This window comes from Phocoena sinus, chromosome 4 (genome assembly GCF_008692025.1).
Source record: "Phocoena sinus isolate mPhoSin1 chromosome 4, mPhoSin1.pri, whole genome shotgun sequence".
Taxonomy (NCBI): Eukaryota; Metazoa; Chordata; class Mammalia; order Artiodactyla; family Phocoenidae; genus Phocoena; species Phocoena sinus.
The window spans coordinates 85,406,156-85,427,680 of NC_045766.1; the positions used below are offsets into that span (position 1 = coordinate 85,406,156).

General features: G+C 36.3%; 1 protein-coding gene across 2 annotated transcripts in view; it reads left to right on the plus strand.

The window, feature by feature from the left end:
• The first annotated feature begins 6,355 nt into the window (after positions 1 to 6,355).
• The window catches only part of CD200R1 (CD200 receptor 1), a 33,671-nt gene continuing 18,501 nt past the window's right edge, over positions 6,356 to 21,525 (plus strand). For both annotated transcript variants that reach the window (XM_032631396.1, XM_032631394.1), the window contains exon 1: positions 6,356 to 6,659. Coding sequence is in view for 1 of the 2 variants with exons in the window: in XM_032631394.1 (XP_032487285.1) it covers positions 6,593 to 6,659 (67 nt within the window). In the remaining variant the exon portion in view is untranslated. The remainder of the gene's footprint in view (positions 6,660 to 21,525) is intronic.

Sequence of the window (21,525 nt, forward strand, 5' to 3'; positions counted from 1 at the left end):
ATAGTAAACCACTCCGAAATTATTGGCAGTATATTAAATAAGATGAATTAAAGCATACAGGAAAGAAACGTCACTAGTAGGAAAATAGTCACAGAAACATAATTTAGACAGATGTTAATACAGCATAAATGATTTCAAGGAAAAATAATGTAGGACTTCTGACTTTTAAAATTCTTAAATTTGATGTATGGAATATCTGAGCTTTTCTGTTTCATTAACATAGTCAAGTCTACAAGTGACCAAAATAAACAAAGATTTTAGTAGAGCAGATTGCAGAAAGGTGTGATAAAACAGAGCAGCTACCAAATGCAAGGGTTCTTCAGCTTCTGGTATCTGTTTATCTTTTTGCTATTGCCCACAAGTTAAATTTTTTAAAAAAGTGCTTTTGAAATAAGAACTTTAGTCTCTCTCTCTCTTTTTTTTTTTCTGATCCAATACAGTGGAGATTGGTAGAATGGCCAAGTTAGGAAATATTTTTAAAGTTAATTTAATTAATTAATCTTGTTATACAGCAGGTTCTTATTAGTTATCTATTTTATACATATTAGTGTATATATGTCAATCCCAATCTCCCAATTCATCACACACCCCCTCCCCCGCCACTTTTTATTTTAAAGGAGGAAACAAAAAGACTTGCTGATGGATTGTGGGAGATAAGGAAGAGTAAAGAATCAAAGGATGGGACTTCTGTATCAGGTAACGCCAGATAGAAATTTAGACCAACCTTCCCACTGAAGACAAGTAAAAAAGCTAGAAATAGTAATAATAATAATAATAAATCTGTTGGAAGTTATCAGAGAACTCACAAGGTGATGAAGAATTACCTGGTCAAATCCAGAAAAAGAAAGAAATACAGATTGGTGAGGCTAGCACCTGTAACTACTTTTACCTTGGGGATATTTGTTGATCTAGATGAGCTGGCTGAAAAGTTAAGTAGTGCTTTACAGTTTCTTGGGGCAGGAGAGGTGGGGAGGCAAGGAGAAAGTAAAACCATTCCTCACGTAGACTACAACCCAGCTTTCAGGCCCCTGGTGGCCTAGAGAATCTGTCCTTAACGTTGGATTAAGATGATGCCAGATTGCTAATGTTCAGATTCCGGGCAGAAGTAAATGAAAATCTTCTCTGGAGACAGATAAAATCATACAGGGCCTCAAATTTTTTCTACACTTTGGAAAACAACACACAATGCTTGGCACATGAGGAAACCTGACATCACAGAAAGAAACAATAGAAACAATACATAATAGAGATTTACTCACAGCCACTCTAACACTGGAATTCTCAGATACTTTAAAATATTCTTTTTATGTTCAAGGAGACAAAAGACAAAGTCAAAATTTTGGCGGAAAACGAGAAATTAAAAAATGACAGCAGATTCGAAAAAAAGAATCAAATAGACATTCTAGAACAGAAAAAAAAAATGCAGTAATCAAAAACTAAGCAGCAAAACTGAAGTTTGAACCCAGGAAGTTCAACTTTAGGGACCATGGTCTTAACAGCTACTCTGAAAACTAGGAAAAAAATTGTTAACATTCTTAAACTTCCAAATTTAATGAGAGTTTAACCAACTTAAACTACATTCTGGTTAATCATTGAAAACATTATGGGATGTCATAAAAAATAGACAAATATGTAGTATGGTTAAATATGTAGTTTGGGAATACAAATTTTAAGCCACTGATATAATAAAACCATGGTCAACAGAACATTTGTCATTTCCCTGAAAAAGTTCCATTGAAAATTGAATGAAATTGTAGAGAGATACCAGCTTCTATGAATGATATAATTTTCATGTTTCATATTCTTTTACCAGAAAGTTGCACAGAAATAATTTATTAATTTAATACTGTCTAAAACTTTTAAGGTGATCCCATTGAGCTCAGTCTGGAAAATTTATTTTTAAAAGTTCCTGTTCCTTCTTGACTCTAGTAATTAAGGCGTTTTGGAGATTAGATAATATGTGTCTCTTTTCAGAATACTTTGCCTGGATATTGGTTTTTAGCCAAGGTATATGACTTGGCTTTTCAGTCTTTTCAATTCATTTCTGTATTCTTCTGGACTTCCCCGTCCCAGTTGTCACTCATAGATGAAAATAACATAACTTCCTCTGAAGTTTTTTTTTTCTTCTTCTTCTCTGAGAATTGCCAGTTTTACCCGAAGTTGCCAAAATCATCACCAAGATTCACCAAAATGTGTGTAAGGGGAATTAGGAGGCTCAAACACTGATTGAGGGGCTAGTCAGGAGTTTGGAAGGAGGGGGAAATGGGTTGGGGAGGTCCCCAGCTGTCCCTCCCCTTTCTAATGCCACAGAAAAGGGATGTTTCTCTGGTCAGCACTCCTCTCCCTCCCCCATATCCAAGTTCTCTTTGGGAAGTGGAGTAACATGTTAGAATGTTAACATACTTTGTAATCAAAATCTCAGTGTAGCTGTTACTGAATTTGCTAATAAATTGATTTGTAAAACTATTAGCTTTGGTTTCACCAAATTATCCCCAGGGGGCAGCAGAGAGTGATCTTACTGCAAATAGTGATTAGAGGCAGAGCACAGAGTTTCTCCCTCTGTCTCTGTCTCTCTGTCTCTGTCTCTCCGTCTCTGTCTCTCCCTCTCTCCCTCCATCCATACGTCCATGTATCTCTCTCTCTGTCTCTTCAAAACAAGCTATTAAGTTGTAAGAGTGCCCAAATGAAAGAAAGAATGAGTGAGTAGAACAGATTAAGGAAGGGTGATAAGTGTGGGAGATGCATTAGAGTCAAGACAGAGTTAAAAAATAGGTAGTAAAGTAATTTGCCACATAATTAAGAGACAGATTTGGAGTGAGATTTCTTGGGCTTGAATCCTATCTCCATCACTTATTAGCTGTGTGACTGGACAATTTACTGACTTTAGTAAACTGTAAAATGGGGATAATAATGTTTTTACTTCATAGGGTTGAGAGGGTTAAATGAGGCCATATTTATAAAATGCTTAGAACAGGATCTTAACTATTTACTATGGACAGAACCAGTGAGGTCTAGAATTGATATTTTAACAAAATATAAATATATAAAATGTGTTTACTAATTTCTCTGTTCTGGTTTTACTTGTTTATTTGATATTGCATACATTTTATTTTCAAAGATTTATTTCTAAATATTCTTTTTGTACAATTTATGAACTTATATTGGAAAACAACGATTAGCTCTTATCTATCTTGTGACTTTTAAAGGAGAATTATGGAGGTATAGCATCAACTGTATATTGAAAGTGAAAAATTTCAAGGTAAATATCAATGACATAGTAGAATGTAAAAAATAGAAATATACATTTTGTGAGGCTTTCTTAAGTTACTCATCAGTACATTTAATGACTGCATGGAAGAAGATCCAGGACTTCAGATGGGTCTTCAGAGCTTGGGTCAGGGAAGACTGCAGAAAAGTGGATTAGAGAATAGGGAAATAGGAAATGGCTAGGAGAGCAGCCATTTTAAGCAATCATAGATTGAATTATAGTGGCTCTGTGGTAATTCATTAGCCTCAGATCTCTAACCATTGTACCATGAGGGCAGGGAGGAAATAAAGAGTGGAGCATTGTAGAGTTTGAATTCTTTGAAATTCTTCACATTGTTGGGCATTGTTCTTTCACCTCCATGAAATAGTTACATTAGCAACTGGGTGGCAGTAGGACAGGGTAAACGGAGGGACTTGGGATTAAGCGTTTAGTAGTGTGCATGTGAGTTTGTGTGTGCGCGTGTGTACGCACACGCAAATGGAAGGGTAAGTCAGGCCACATATCTAAGCCAGAATGTTCACAGAGAGCAAAAATGACAAGTAGGCATTGGCCCATTACCGCAAGGATACACATCCAGAAGATTCAGCTAAGGAAGGAGGAGCAGGCAGGTACTTCAGTTACAGGCAGTCAAGACTCAAATCCAAGAGGTGAAAGAGCAGGCAATGGAGAACAAGGGGTCAGAAATAAAAGGCCATTAGAGTCTGTGCAGTAAATATTCAGGGTCCATGCAAAGCCTTTATATAATGGGGAGGGGTCCCAAGGGCAAGATGACAACATCTTCTTGACTGGTTTCAGTTGTGGCTAAGCATGACTGTGACACGAGACAAAGAGATACACCTGACTGGAAGAAGTTTACTTCAAGAGCATTTATAGGTAGATGAATTTTTTTTTTTTTTAGTAAATCAACAGTGCAAATTGGGGGCATTATGTCTTAAAGCAGCTCTAACTTACTAAAGCTTACTAGGCCTTTTCGTCTTGGCTACTACAACACTAACCTGCATAACATCGTTCTGTTTGTCTCTGCGGGCACTGATTCATAACTGGCAGTACTGAAGAGGAGTTGGAAGACTGGTGGAGTAAAAGGTTTGAGTTTCTGGTTTGAGGGGTACCTTTCTCTTGAGCTTGTTTCCATCTTTTGCTCTGCTTTTTGGGACCCAAGGGGCACACCTAAGGAGAATCTTTGAGATTTTTCAGAGACCTGCATATACAAGACAATCACATTTTTCTCTCATTCTGTTGACTTTCACGGCTTATGTTTGGTGGATGGTTACGCTAACAAACCCTTGGTCTCTTTATTGTTCTTCTAAATACTTGCTCTGCATAAGAGGTCAAGGTGGTAGTTGGGAGGTTGGGGAGATGGGGTTTTGGGATGGAGGGGATGTAAGAGTGTGAAGAGAAGGTCTCATCCCGCCAAATCTACTTTGAGAATTCTATGGTTTTTCACACCATGCGCTTGACTCTTAAAATGCTGATTGTACATTGTGGTTGGACCTGAGATGAGGGCATAGGAGTGTGTCTATTTAAAGTTGTTGCCTGAAATTTCAAGCCAGAGGAGTTCACTGGAAAGAACAGAGGGCTAGTGAACTTGAAATGTGAGTTTCACTCCCAGCTTTGTCACCAAGTCACTTTGGGACCTCAGGCAGATCATGTAACCCTTCTGTGCTTTAGTTTTGGCTGTGTCATTGAACAGGCATTAACATAAATGATCATTAAGAATTTTTGACGACATGAGAAAATGCTCATATCAATAAAATATTAAGTGGAAAAAATAGGTCATAGACTCAATTAAGAAACTTGCCTAGTATCATCAGATTAGTAATTGTCCAGCAGAGACTCAACCCATGGTCTTCTTAGGTATTCCATGCTCTCAAGCACCTGATTTCACTGTCTTAAATTGACTCAGTGGAAGGAAAGCTTGAGAAGGGGAAGAGGGGAAATATATATAGTTTACTCTTTGGCAAGAGGCAAGATGGAACTGCTAGCTTAAAGAAAAAAAATGCATGTTATTTAATTTTTTTCCTGTTTGCAATGTTTTCTTCCCCTTCCTGGGGAGTTTTGCCTTGGGGTAGAAAACTCTTAGCACATACAGGAGTTTGTTCCTCCCAAACATAATCTAAATACCTATGAATAGTCACATTAAGGCAGGTGTTTTTTGTTTTTCGGTAACTCTAAATTCCAGACGTGTGGCAACTAAAGATGAGTAATTATTTGTAATTTGGTTCAAATGATCATTCTAGCTCTTCAAACATGAAAGTGAATGGGAATAAGTACTGAATTGTGATAGACAGTATTATGCTCCCCCCAAAGATGTCCGTGTCCTAACCCCTTGTATATGTAGCCTTACACAGGAAAAGAGACTTTGCAGATGTGATTAAGTTAAGGATTTTGAAATGGGGCTCTATGATCCTGGATTACCTGGGTGGTCCAATATAATCACAAAGGTCTCTATAAGAGGGAGGCAGGAGACTTACCACCAGAGAAGATATAACAAAGGAACAGGGGTGGGAATGATGCAGCCACGAGTCACAGAATTCAAGTGACCCCCAGAAGCTGGAAAAGGCAAAAAACAGATTCTCTCCATGTGTCCAGAAAGAACACAGCCCTGCCAACACCTTGATATTAGCTCTAGAAGATCAAGTTTGGACTTCAGACCTCTAGAATTGTAAGATGATTAGTTTGTGTTGTTTTAAGCCACTCAGTTTGTGGTAATTTATTACAGTAGTAATACACTTATGATGCTTCTAGAGTTGTATGTGACTCCCACTATAGACAGTAATCTCATAAGAATTTTCAAGGGAAAATCTTTTATTCTAAACTTGATTACTGAGGCTGTACACCTCTTCAAGCTGGAGGTAACTGCTAAAAGTTATGATGACTGGGACATTTACAGGATGGGTCAAATATAGAGAAATATCCTGTTTTGCTTTCTAAACCAAATTTAGACAAATCAGTTTATCTTGGGCACGTTCAATGCCTTACTGTAAAGTTTATCTGTGTACAGCAGAAGTGAGAAGAGGACCAATGAGCTGAAAGATAACTCAATCAATCCACTTCCTCCGTCTTTGCTTCAGTGCTTCATACAGGAAATCTATTGCTGTGTCAAGTTCCAGAGAAGTTTCTTCTGTTCCAAGTTACTAATCAGGCTGAAACACATAGAGTTGACGGAAGGGGCTATGAGGAAAGAAGTATCGTCGTGCTGCTAATGGGCTAAGAGGATCCAGCACGGAGAAGTGGACGAGAGAGAGCCTCACCATGTCCATAGCTCCTTTTACACCTGTGTGGAGGAACAGTGCTGAGTGAAGGGCAGAAAGTAAGAAAACAGAAATGCCCTGCACTTGGATAACTTCTGATCTTCAGCTACTACTGATTTTGACTCTCTTCTTAGTTGCAGGTGGGTTTGAATTCTCTTTGGGAGGGTGACAGGAGAATGACTGGTGAGAAACCTGGTCTAAGCTTTTCCTGAGCTTTCTTTGCCTTTTTTATGGAGCAGAGCATGATAAATGCAATCTGAGATATGGGGGATGGGGTTTCCATCTAAATTTACTTCACTTTATTATTCTTATTTTCCTCTTTGTCTTACTTATTTTATTTTGTGTCCTACTACACTCTACATATCTCTATAATTTGCCCCACTGCCCATTTCCTTATTCCCCCTCCCTCTTTTTTGAGCGAGACAGAATAAATTAATTTCTAGTAGCAATCCAAGTCACCTGAAAAAAGTGGCGCTATTTTCGTCTCCCCCTCTTAAAAAACTTAAATAATAATCCCAACCTATTTATGTCCATATTGTTAACAGTATAAATTAGGAAAGTTTATTGCTTTCTTGTCACTTTCGATGACCAGGCACTTTTAAAAATATAATACGTTCCGATGTTTGGTGGTGCGTCTGAGATGTAGGTCTGTATTTATCTTTAACATGTGTGGGCTGTCAGAGACAGTTTCTGGGTTAGAAGACACGTTCTTCAACACCTAGGTTCCTGCAGGAGTTGTGGAGAACTTGGGGCTCTTGAGGGGCTGTCCGGGTTTCACTATAGAGGGCTGGTAGGAGTGGGAGGGAGTTTTCAGGTTTCACTTGTAGTAGGTGGAAGCAGCTGCAAGGAAACATTTGGTTTTAAATTTTATAGTTTGGCAATTGAAGGAAGAAAAGTATTTTTTCTCATATAAATGACTTTAAAATACTATCTTCCAGCAAAACATCTGTTTTTCTGCATGTTAATCTTACTGGTGAGCACATGTGAAGTAACTATACTGTATTACTGTACTTTTCTATGGAGCATGTTCACATACTTTTTCTCCTCTGCTCTGCACAGCAACCCAGTGAAGCAGGCATAGAAGACATTTCTCCATCTTACAAAGGTAGAAACTGAGGCATAGAGAGGTGAAATGATTTGTCCAAGGTTACACTACTAGTATATGACAGTCATACCCAGTAATAATATACATCTGTAAGCATCACTAAACATTTGAATAGGCAATTTTCCTCAATACTTAGTCATTATGCTTTTCACTAACAACTGCCACTAAGCCAATACTTAGCTATAAACTGAATGGAGTATTTACTCACTTAAAAAAAAAATCAATTGATCTGAATCTTTCAATAGTTGAGGTCTTGCTGTAGAAAGTTCTTAAAGAAACCTGTGCAGGACCCAACTTGGCAGGGAATGTCAGCTAGACAATGAGCTATTTATGTCAAGTTGCACTATGAGTTTTGGGTAAAAGAAAAAAGATCAAGATTAAAACATAATCAATAATTTTGAATTTAATGCTTTAAAGGTTTGGATTTTAAAACTATTTCTAACCACAACTAGGCGATACTACAAATATCAAATCTCTGAAGTCTGTGCTTCTATAATTATAATGTTATCAGAATGTTTAGGATAAAGATATGGAAAAACAAATTACTTTATGTGCAGTGATTTCGCATGATAAATTCACCATGAAATAATTCAGAATAATGATACGCAAAGCACTTGGGGTATGAGTTTATAACTTTATCACTAATATTTTGTTATTAATGCTGCCAAACAGAAATAACTCACTTTATTATAAAAGACAAACTCACAAAGGAGAAAGAGAGATAATGACTTCACTGTAAACAACATACTATTTTTAAAAATCCACTTACTTTTTTTTTACTTATTTGCTTATAAATTCAAGCAGTGTGGTAGTTGATAGACAAAGTTGATAGGCAAGATTTATTAAGAAAATACCTGAGAGGGAAAAATAAAAACAATGCTAATCATCCACTGCAGAGTAAAGCTCTCCAACCCTGTGTCTAGTCCCCTTCCCTCAAACTCCCTTTACCCCACACCACTTCTTTTTTACTTTATTCTATTGTCTTCTAGATTTTTTTCTTGTGTTCAAATTATATTTTGACGTCCCCATCAAAATCTTTTATAAAAGACTCTATCTTTTATAACAATATATAATCTCACAGATATTGAGATTATGAGTTACTGAAAAGGAATCCTCCACCTTTTTTCTTCTTTGGGCTAATTTTGACCATTTGTTATTATCTCCCAGTAGGGGGCAGGCAGTAACAAGAAGGGGAGATAAAAATCAAGGCAGGGCTGTTTGGTAGCTTCAGCAGGTTTGCAAAAAAACCGAAAAAGAGATTAAAAGCAATTGAGAAAAAGAAGGTGTTTGTCCTCATTAATTTCAGTCTTCTCTTCCTTTTCTAATTTGTGATAGCTGTGAATTTACACATTATAGTTATTTTTAGGTGTGGTTTCCTCTAAACATCCATGCTTAAACAATTAATAAATGAACCAAAAGTCTTTACATAGAGTCTTGTATATAGAGTGTGTGTCTGTGTGTGTGTGTGGGGCGGGGGGGGATAGGGCCTAAAAATTGTTAGCAATCTAAATTAGAGAGATCAAGCTAAGATGAAACAAACGGAGAACACTTTCAATCATTCAGTCTTGAAATTGTGTATGAATCTAGTAAAAATCCAAAGATAGGAGAAATTATGGTGGGTTGGACTTATTGAAGCCTTTATGGAAGAGATGGGTCTTGAATGATAGGTTTGGATAGGTGCGGAAAGGCAGAGATAGAAAGTGGGAGGAGGAGACGTGTAGCATGGTCAAAGGCAAAGTTGTTCAGGGAGAAAAAGAACTCTTAGCTTGATGGATCAGAGATTGTTTGTTATATGACTGCAGGAAATAAGGCTGAATTTCAGGGGTCCTTGATCTCTAAACAAAGAAACTTGGATACTGTACACTAGTCAGGAAAATAATATAATAAAACAATATTTTGGAGAAAAATGTGGCATCGGTATCTCACTGAGTGGGAGTGGCACTTGGTAAAGCTTTATTTTGAAGCAGGGGCAAGAGCTCCTACCCTTGAGTTTACATTTTAGGAAGGCCCATGACATTACTGAGAGGCATTGGCAGCTGAGAAGGGAAGTTTCTTTGTGGAGGAAGATGTTAAATTCAGTATAGAGAGGGCAAACACATAGGATGAAAATCCCTATGAGTACTTGGAAGTATAGCACATCCAGAATTTGTGGATGGAGGATCCCACAAAGAGAGTACACATGAAGAGATAAAAATAATAGAATAAACTCTAGAGATTTTTGGATTTGGGTCCTAGGAGTGATAATTATTTCTTCCTCTCTATAACAGAGAGTAAGATCTGAGAAGAGATGGGAAGGGAGACAATCTGCCATATAATTGGAATGCTTCACTTTAAATAAGAGGACAGACACTCTTCTGAAATTTCAGAGTAAGATGAGAAGTTGGATGTAAGGACACTAATAGGTTGAGGATAGAAATAAGGAAATGGGAACAAATGAGAGTTCCACAGTAGATAAATTCCCTCCCAATAAAGTCATGAGTATTTCAGTTAATGGTGCTAGTTAATAAGATAATTCAGTTTTCATTTGGTTTTATGTTGTATCTGAATAGTGATTAAAATATAGTAACTTTTAATATATACTTTTGCCTCTTCCCCCTTGTTGTCATCAACACACATTTGATAATTCCTAAATGGGATTAGGGAGCAGATCTGTGGTTATGAAATGACTTTGGACTGTGTGATGCTAATTGCTCCTAAGAATCAAACCATTACTTTTTTTATATAGTTATAAACATTAAAAGTTGAGTTTTGAGCAGAGAATGTTTATTAGCGAGCACCCTTGGAAGAAACAGCTGGAAAGTAGGACAAGGGAGCAGAGGGAGAAGTCCATCAGCAATCTTAACTATGACCCTCATCTGACCCCTCATGGGGGTCTCTAGAGTTACAGTGGCTCCAGAGAGACTCTGCATTGAATCAAAATGGCTGGGGCTTTATACCTCCAAATTAGTCAACGGATGTGGGCTGCCCTGGGAAAAGTCTGACTGTGCGTGAGATAACTGAGGTGATCTCCGAAGATGCTGAGAACTGAAGGCTGGCTGCTGACAGTGCTCCTATAGCAGCAGGAGCAGAAACTCATTCCTCGAATAGGATTCGGGTACACATACTATCTCCATCGTAGCTGCCATTTCCAGGGCTCTTCATTCCTTCCTGAATTTCTGAGTTTCTGTCTGGTGCTATTTCCCTTCAACCTAAATAATTTCTATTATCATCACTAGTAGTGTAGTTCTGCTGGTGAGGAGTTCTCTTAGTTTCATTTTATCTGAATATGCTTCATTCTTGCATATTTATTCTTGCATATTTTTGCTGGATGTAGAATTCTGGTTGACCTTTTTTTCTTTCAGCACTTTAAAAATGTTGTTTCACTATTTCTGATGAGAAGTTGGCAGACTCAAAACATTGTTCCTCTGACTATAATGAGTCATTTTTTTTCTGGCCGCTTTAAAGATCTTCTCCTTATTGTCGGTTTCACCACATATAATGTGTCTATGTATAGTTATTTTCATATTTTCCTGCTTGAGGATTACTGAGATTCTTGAATCTGTAAATTTATGCTTTTCAGCAAATTCAGGGAAATTTTTTTTTTTTTGCGGTACACAGGCCTCTCACTGTTGTGGCCTCTCCCGTTGCGGAGCACAGGCTACGGACGCGCAGGCTCAGCGGCCATGGCTCACGGGCCCAGCTGCTCCGCGGCATGTGGGATCTTCCCGGACCGGGGCACGAACCCGTGTCCTCTGCATCGGCAGGCGGACTCTCAACCACTGCGCCACCAGGGAAGCCCCAGGGAAATTTTTAATCACTGTTTTCTTCAAATATTTTATCTATCAACTTTCTAAGCTACTTCATTGCAGGTCCCTATAGCTATTATAGATTGTTCTTTTCAGTTTTTTCTTTCTCTCTGCTCTTCAGATTGGATAACTTCTATTGATATATTTTTAAGTTTGCTAGCAATTTCCTCTCTCACTTCTCTTAAAGCCATCCACTGAATATTTTATTTCAGATATTGTATTTTTCAATTTTAGAGTTTCCATTTATTTTGTAACTTGTCTCTTTTCATTCTGTTGAGATTTTTTGTTTTTTCATTCATTGTGAGTCTATTTTCTTTTATATCACTGAGCATAGCTTAATATTTGCTTTATGGTCCTTTTCTGATAATTGCAGTATCTGTGTCAATTTGAGGTTGATTTCCCTTTAATGTATTTTTTTTCTTCTAAGAATGGGCCACATTTCCCTGGTTCTCTGTAGGGTGAGTAATTTTGTTTAGATTGTGAATATTACATCTTAGAGGCTATATTCTGTTATATTACTTTGTTGATTTTTTTTCCCCAGAAAACATTTACCTTGGTGGAACTCAAACTAAAAACTCTCTCAGACAGTATTTTATTTCATTATTTTTTAAAAAAAATTTATTTATTTAGGTTGCACCAGGTCTTAGTTGTGGCACACGGGATGTTTGTTGTGGCACGCGGACTTCTTAGCTGCAGCATGTGAACTTTTAGCTGCGGCATGTGAAATCTTAGTTGTGGCATGCATGCAGGATCTAGTTCCCTGACCAGGCTTTGAACCCGGGCCCTCTGCATTGTAGCATAGAGCCCTACCCACTGGGCCACCAGGGAAGTCTGATCTCTTGGACAGTATTTTAAATCTCGCTGCTTTTACTTTTAGCTAGTTGGCTTCAAGTGTGCCCTGCCATGTGGGGCTTGGGGTCAGCCAGAGAGGTGGGTACAGTTTATACACAGAATTTAGAACTCTAGCTCTCTGCCTCTCTCAATTTCAAGAGACCAAGGTTGCCCTGAAATTTATCTTCTTGTTCTTCAGAGAACTGTGGGTTTTCTATTAGAGTTTTAGCTGTCCAGTGTCATGCCAACTGCAGCCTTTCCTGGGACCAGAAGTGGTAAATATGGGAAACTTTCTTTCTTTCAAGGATTGATACTTCTCAAGAATCTTTCTGCTTTTTCTACTTGCCAGTGGCTTCAAATAGTTGTTTTTCTATTTTGTCCAGAATTTGTGGTTGTTATGTGTGGAAGCTTACTTGTCCATAAACGAAGTAGAACTTTCTTGAAATCTATGTCTTTTTAATATCATTGTGTTTTTACCAAGTGATATTGATTTGGTTGGTTGTATTATCTTGGACATTTAGATCGAATGTATTATATTATTAAATGCCTTTTTGTTTTCTAAATTTCATCCATGCCTTGACTATTTTGGTGCTTTTCATTTTTCTCAAGAAAATCTCACTCCCTTTTCCCTCGTTTTCTAGATTCTTATATATCTCTGTATTGGACTTAAAGATCCGTCATGAGATATAATTCTAACCGCTAGCTATGTCATCTTTAAGAAATTACTTGTCCCCCCTTTAAACAGTAATTTCCTCATTTGTGAAATAAAGGAGATGCATGACACTATTGAGAAGTATTGAGTTTTCAGACAGGAAGGATTTTAGAAACTTTCAAATTAAATTCTTTCATTTTATACATGGGCAAATAAAGCTCAGAAATGTTTAAGGAGTTCCTAAAGACATTACCCAACTTTTTAGTGGATGAGCTGAGCTTGGAAATCCTCCATAGCACCAAAAAATAGGAAAGTGGATGTGGCAAGTATATGTGGGAGAATCTATGGTTTTTTAGGTGTGATGTACTTGAAGTAACAGCAAGCATTCAAGTGAAGAGAAATAGCAGCTTAAGGGTTGAGATTTTTGTTTAGGAAAAATAAGTCAAGGCTAGCATGTGGGCTAGTTTTTCTGTCAGTCAATAAGTAAGTGGGTGTCTGCCATGTGTCAGACACTATGCTTCATGCTGCAGATACTTGAATAAGACAGACATTGATCCTGCTCCCATGGACCTTAGAATCTGGTAAGAAAGGTAGATATTAACTAAATCATCGCAAATAATTAAACAATATGAAATGTGTAAAGAGAAGTATAGGGTGGCATGGAAATGTGTAATTGGTAAGTCTGATCTGGTCTGAGGGTCAGGGAAGACTGCCCTGTGGAAGTGAGGTTTAAGATGAAGATGAGCAGAAAATAGCTAGGCAAGGAGGGTTGAGGGGATGAACATTCCAGAGAGTCAAACAGCCTGTAGGAGGGCAGAGGGAGCTAAACTGTGACTGAAGTGGTAAAACAAGGAGAAAGCAACTGTGTTGAGGCCCAATTCAAATTCTGGAGGTGGGAAAGGATGGTGAGAGAAGGTGTAAAGGGAGAGAGGAGCAGGCGAGACTTGGGGCAATACCTTTATTAAGGTGCCTGAGGAGACAGGCAGGCTTGCAAATGAGGAGACAGATAGAGAGAAGCACAGGGTACTGGTAGAGGTGAAGGAAGGGGTTTTAGAGGGAGAGGAAAATAATAGCATCAAAGTATGCCAAGCAACTCAGGAACATAAGCACTGAAGAAAGGTCTAAAGTTTGACTGTAAAGGGCCTGGTGACCTTCAAAATTGTGGTTTGAATGGAAGGGTATAAGAGCCACAAATTGCTGACATAGAGGATGGAGTGGGTGGGGGGGAAACTGAGACTGTGGGCTTAGACCGCTAATTCTATGTTAATTTTCTATCAACATAGGGGGAGCCTGAGTGTGTTCAAACTGTGTCATTGGAGAACAGTCAGTGATTCGGTAAAGATATTTTCCCAAACAGGGTGTTCGCATATGCAGTTTTAAATTGTTTAGTGATTTCTTTTCTTTGTCCTTGCCATTTTGTTACTTTACCATGAAATACTATGCCATCTTTCCCTACAATTTATCTATTACATAATATGGGAGTATCTGGTTATAGGATTTATTTTTGTGGTATTGACAATTTTTGAAAAAATGTTCAAGTAGCAAATAGTGGTAGATTCAAAATTATTAAATCTAGTTGTTTTTATTCTCCAAAATATCATTCTATCTGCCTTTTATTGGCTCTCTCCTACATGTTACCCAGAGGTTGTTCTAAGCCAGTAATTTTAAGCTAGTTGCTGGACAGAGTCACCCGCAGGGCCTAAAATATTAAAGATACAGTGATGGCATCCTAAGCCTACTTAATCAGACCTTTCAGGGCATCTGGACTTTCACAAATCTTTGCAGGTTATTCTGATGGGAGCTAGGATTAAGAACACTGTTTTAGGTCTTTCTTCATTACCCAAACTATCCCTGTTGTCCCAGATCTACAGGCTGCTATAGATCAGATTCTGCTCACCTTCAGATTTACCCATCACCCAATGTGGACTTTAACTTCCGCAAATGATAAGGTTTCTGAGGGCTAACGCCTTGCCTTATTCATTCTACCATCCCCAGAGCTCTGCACAGCTACCTGAAGCTCAGTACGTATACTCAGAAAACGTCTGTCAACGTAAACTTCCTCAAAATGTCTCTTGTATCTGTAACCACTCTTGCCCTTTATGCTTCTCTCTCAGAAACCAAGTGTCAGTCTTCAAAAGCAAGCCTCCACTTTGCGTTTGTCTCATCTCCTCCCACTACCTTTAGGATCCTGCTTTACCAGTTAGCCTCCTTCATTCTTGTAACTTCTAGTTCTCCCTCTTTCTGTCTACAAATATGCTTATGCTCTCCTCTCTTCTTAAATACCCTCTCAGTCCTCATAGTTCCAGATATTGCCCCATATCTCTCTTTCAGGTTGGACATGAAAGGATAAAGCCACGGTCCCATTCTCCCATATCTCCCATACCTTCAAGGTCAAACTTCTTGAAAGAGCAAGTCTACATTTGTTGACAATTGCTTCTGCTTGGCCCCTTGCAATCTGTTCTACCCCTCCCTCTGTACTATAACACTACTTTCTTACAGCTCCTAAATGTCTCTGATGACCTCGTTAGCAAACCATAAAGCCTCTTAGTCCTTACTTTAAGACTTTTCATACACGATTTGACCTTGAGTATTTCTGTCTTGAAATCTCTTTCCCTGGCTTCAAGACACTGAATTTACTTTCTACTTTTCCTCATCATTTCTGCTAACTTCACTTCCTCCAACAGATCCCTAATTTTAAATGTTTTCAAGACTCTGGCTGTGGCCTCTTCTCTAATTTCCACAACAGAGACAGCAATTTGGCAGCCCATGGGCTGGATCTGGCTTGAAGAGACTTTTGACTGGTTCATGTAATATTTTTAAAAATTTGAATTTGTTGCCAATATTTTTAAATTGGGAAATTTTACCCAAAAACCCTGAGATAGTGTCTGGGGTTGCTGTGAGGATTAAGCTAAATGATATATATAAAACACTTAATACTGTGTCTGAATTTTACAAACATTAAAAAAAATCGTATCAATAATTATTTTGCAGTTTCCAAAACTCTTTCATAGATATTATTTTATAACTTATTTAATTGGCCCCTACAGACAGACTTTTTGGTTGTTTCTAGTTTTTTTTTTTTCTTGGAATTAAAAACTACGCTGGAATTAATATCCTAGAACATAAGGCATACCTTGGAGATATTGTGGGTTCAGTTCCAGACCACCACAATAAAGTGAATATTGCAATAAAGTGAGTCATACAAACTTTTTGGTTTCCCAGTGCATATAAAAGTTATGTCTACACTATACTGTAGTCTATTAAGTGTGCAATAATATTATGTCTAAAAAACAATGTACATACCTTAATTTAAAAACGTTATTACTAAAAAATGTTAACCATCATCTGACAACACAGGGTTGCCACAAAACTTCAATTTGTAAAAATCTTAGTAAAGTGAAGCACAGTAAAAGGAGGTATGTCTGTATCTTGGTATATTTGATATGCATATATATTCCTGATCTGTCCACTGAACACACTGACCCTTGTGATCACTGATACACATTTGTACAACATCTTCCATGAGCTAGGGAACAAATCTGTCTTCATTAACTAGTTTTGGACTATGTGATGGTAACTGCCTCAAAAAAATTAGCCCAACAATATGGCTTTCATTAATACTGTGTCCTAATAAAATGATGCAGACTTTGTGACTATTGTCACACACACAAAAATTATTCCCAGAAATATGGTTTTTATTATCATTGTATCCTATCCATATTTCTTTTCCAAATGGCTAATTAGTTCTCCTAGTATCATTTATCAGTGATATAAATAATCATCCTTCCCCTTACGAATTTAAATGACCACTGTTATCAGATACTAAATTCCCATATGTGTAGATAAAGCAGCTGAGGTTCAGAGAGTAATCTGTGCAAAATTACAGGGGTAATAAATGGAAGAGCCAAAATGTTAGTTGATTTTCTTACTCTAATTTTGGTGTTTTTTTCTATTTTTGTCTCTGCTAAAACTTTGGGTTTTTACCCAATATTTTGTTTACTGAACACCTAATTAGGTGTTGTCTGCTACTAAATTAATGTATTTTAAAACATAAATCACTTTCACACTGTAAGAACATGAATATATGTTGTGATACCAGGATCAATTGTTGACATTACTATGTTAAAAAAAGTAAGTATTCTTGTGTTTCTTTGTACTTATTTTAATTTTCTTGTATAGTGACATATATAATATATATTGCAGAGTATGATATATGTGCATTTTAAAGAACAATTATACAGTGAATATCTATGTAAATTAAGACATAGACTGTTGCCAATTCTTCCTCAATTATAGCTCCCAAACTTTGCTCTAAAGGTAGCCATTATCTTTTGGGATAGTCATTCTCTTTGGTGTATAATCATTCCCTGTTTTTTTTTTTACATTTTACCATGTACATATGTAGTCCCTAACAATAAAATTTATTTTGCCTTTTTTTTTTGGTATTGTGCATAAATGGAATCCTGCTATGTATATTATTTTATAACTACATTTATTTACTCAATATTATGTTTGAGATTTAACTAGATTTAAGTATGTAGCTGCTGTTCATTAATATAACTAATTTTTATCATAAAGTTTCAGATGTTTGCAGAATAGTTTTTTTTCCCCGGAAAAATTCTGGTGCAGAAATAACAAATATGACTTAAAATAAAAAATTTCTTACTTAACATTTCAGTTTCTTTCCTTTTTGGAGGCAAGGATCATGTTGATTGAAATATTAAGCTATGAGACAGATGAAGGAGATAGTTTTAATTTTAAAAGGCATGTTTCATTTTATATTGCCAAAATGGCAAACATTTATTTTTTTTTTTCTCTTCTCTTTCCGTAGGAAAATACATTTGTCTCAGGGAAAAAATCCTGAAATCATTATGGGAGACTAGATTTATAGCAAAAGCTGAAACTATCTTTTTTTTAGCCCTGGTCTTTCTTCAGATCCTAGTATATTCCCTCCAGATACATGTTCTCTGCACATAAAATTACTTTTATTTGGAATATTCTCCTCTCATTCTCTTTCTTATTATCAGCTTCTTGTTCATTGGGCCATGTATTAATCACCTATCGCTGCATAATAAATTACCCCCTAACAAATATTTATATTCTCACAGTGAGCCAGCAGTGAGTGAGAGAAAACACCAGGACAGAAGCCACAGTCTTTTTATAACTTAATCTTGGCAGTGACATTCTATCACTTCTGCTGTATTCTATTTGTTAGAAGTGAGTTAGTAAATCCAGCCCACACTCAAGAGAAGGGGATTTTACAAAGACACGAATACCAGGAAGAGGGAACAGTAGGCGCCATCTTAGAGGCTGCCTACCATGCCTCAGTACTAGGATAAGTTACTCAGGTACACTTTATGTACTTTTCATTTACTGCTATTGCAATTTCACATAATTATTTGATTATTTGGTTAATGTGTATTGTCCCCATTAGATTGAAAGCTCCATGATAAATGGGCATTTATTGAGTGCCTAGCTATTGTAACTGAATAAATAAATATTATTAATGCAGCTTCCAGCTTCCCTCCACCAGTCCAAAAGCTCTTATATATGTGATAGGTGGTCACTAAGATACCCTCTCAATGAACACTAGTGAAAGAAGGCAGAAAAAAACCTATTTCCTTTCTTCCAAAATTTCTTGTAAAATTAGTACATTACTTTTCAGGTAGCTTTAGTAGAGAAAAAGATCACATGAGTCTGTTATTCCAACCATTCCTGTTTGCTATTTAGAAAATAAAATTGGGGGGGAAATTGGCTATGCTTTCAATTATTCTTACAGGGGTGAGAGTACTTTTAAATTATATATCAGAAAAAAAATTGTAAATTAGGATCCCTTCCCCCAAAGTTACAAAGTTTATGGATTTTCTGGCCAATTATCATGGACTTCCACTAGTTCCCAACATGAAAATCATTGCATTAGAAGCAGAAATAGAATTAGACTATTTGGATGACAATTCATCTTATTTTCAGGACCTCTGAAGAAAACAATTCAATGTCTCTTCTTGCTTGAATCCATTCATAACTCTAAAAACTGTTGGGAAATAATACTTTTATGTCTAACCTATATCCACAATATGCAGTTTTATATAACACAGTACAAACTTACTAACTAAAATGTTAAGCTTGATATTTTAAGCTTTCTGAAGCCAAAAAGTTATAGTAAAGTTTTCTATACTGTATTTACTTCACCATACTGGTGATTAGAAAAAGTTATGTGCTCAGTATAGCTAAATAAAGTTCTTCTGGCAATGTAATTTTAATATTCTTTGTGTGATTAAGATCTCAGTCTCAGAGTTGCATTTATTTTAAATGAAACTTGAATCTTTAGAAGAGATGTACGGTTTCCTTTTTACTGGGTTTAAAACCTCAGTTTGTAATGTTCATTGGATACCTTTCACTAGTTATTCCTTACTTATTAAGTAAGGATGACAGTCTGTGTTTTGCAGAGGAGAGAACTAGAGTAAATAAATTCATTTAATTATTTATAATGATTCAGGGAAGAAGCAGAGTAAGAAGTAAAACTCATATCCCTCATATTTTCCTGCCATTGCTTAATCCAAAATCGTCCAGTTCTGTATTTATTATGATAACTTGCAGAGTTTTGAAGTCTGAGAGCTTGAAACACCAAATATTTTCCTTGTGTAAAATATCAGAATATTCCCACAGATTTCAGTGTATTGAAATATATTCAATATATTTGTATTCTATGTTCCTTTTCTAAAAGAGTTGATAGTAAGTTCATTAAATAACAATAAAGATGACAAGATGCAAAGACCATAATAAGCAATAAGAATGACTTTTAATTAGTTCAATACTAGCATAGAAGCCTCAAGTTTTGGAGAGAAATATCAGAAGAAATGTAAAAATAAAGCTATTCTACATTATTCTCTTTTACAGCTATATGGTAATTTTATTAGAGCATAGCCAGATACTTTAAGCTACAGTTTTGCTTCAATTTTAGAATTCTTTTAGCTTAAAATTCATTTGATCAGACTCCTTACTGCTTGTTTGTATTCTCCCAAAACTTTGCCAATGAATGAAAGGGCAGAAAAATCTTTAATTTTTTGTTTTCCATCTTCATACATTAGAAATAATAATCTAAGGCACTATGCTGACTATTTAAGTATGGCATAATCTATGTTCTATTTTGGTTAATAACAGTTACTGAATCAGAGGTTTTTATCGAGAATGGTGAAATTATCAGAAATGCCTATCTCTAACTTTTTTAGTCAGTAGAGCCCAGCAGAGCACAGGATTTTACAATAGATAAAAACTGTTAAGTAGCGCAAAAAAACCACGTGCTGTTTCTGAGAGCCTTTTTCACTCACTGGAGGAAGCCTTTGGAGTATGGGTTTGCACAGTCAATGCCTATACAGTGTCTACTGTGTGGGTGGTATATGCTTGCTCAGGCATATGACAAGGACGATTTGGGAAAGAAAACTCAAAGTGAGTGCTCAAAGTGACTAAGAGGTTTCATTAGTAGTCAAATCACAAAACATCTTACTTCTACTGATGATTTTGACTTAGATGGAAAAGGGTTTTTTTTAAACAGTATTTTCAGTGCCAAGGTTTTTCATTTGTATTTTCTTTTTTGTTTATTTGTGTAGAAGCATGTTCTAATATTATGTATGTTATAACCTGATGTTTCTGATATTATTTTAAATTAAATCTAGGGATAATTTATGTACAATTAACTGCGTCCATTTAAAAGGTACATTATGATGAGGTTTGACAGTTGTATATATCTGTGATCATCATCGCAAACAAGATACAAAACATTTCTATCATTCCCAAAATATTCCTCCATGTATATTGGTAGTCCATCCTTGTCTTCATTCCCGTATCTTCAGGCAACCACTGATCTGCCGTTTGTCACCATAAATTAGTTAGCATTTTACATTAGTAGTACTCTTTTATGTAGTGTGTAGTGTACTCTTTTGTGTCTGCCTTATTTCACTCAAGGGAATGATTTTGAGATTCATCAATGTTGTGTGTATTCCTTTTCATTGCTGAATAGTATCCCATTGTATGGATAACTAATTTATCTATTTGCTGACTGGCATTTGGGTTGTTTCTAGCTTCTGGTTATTTGTGAATAAAGCTGCTATGAACATTCATGCACAAGTCTTTGTGTGGACATATGTTTTTATTTCTCCTGGGTAAATACTTAGGATTGGAATGGTGAGGTTATAAATGGGCATATGTTTGACTTTTGAAAAAACTGCCAGAAATTTTCTAGTGCAGTTATACTTTTTTACATTCCCATTTATAATGTGTGAGAGTTCCAATTGCTTCACATTCTTGCCAATATATATTATCAGTCTTTTTAACTTTAGCCATACTTATAGGTGTGTAATCACTATCTCACTGTGATTTAAGTCTGTATTTCCTCTACAATTACTAATGTTGAACATCTTTTTGTGTATTTATTGGCAATTTGAATATATTATTGGTGAAGTGTCTGTTCAAGTCATTTGCCTGTTTTTTAATATTGATTTTTAAAATTATTGAATTGTAAAAGTTCTTCACATATTCTACATAGCAGTCTTTTGTTAAATACATGTATTATAAATACTTTCTCCTAATCTGTGATTTCCCTTTTCATTTTCTTAATGCTCTTTTTCAAAGACCAA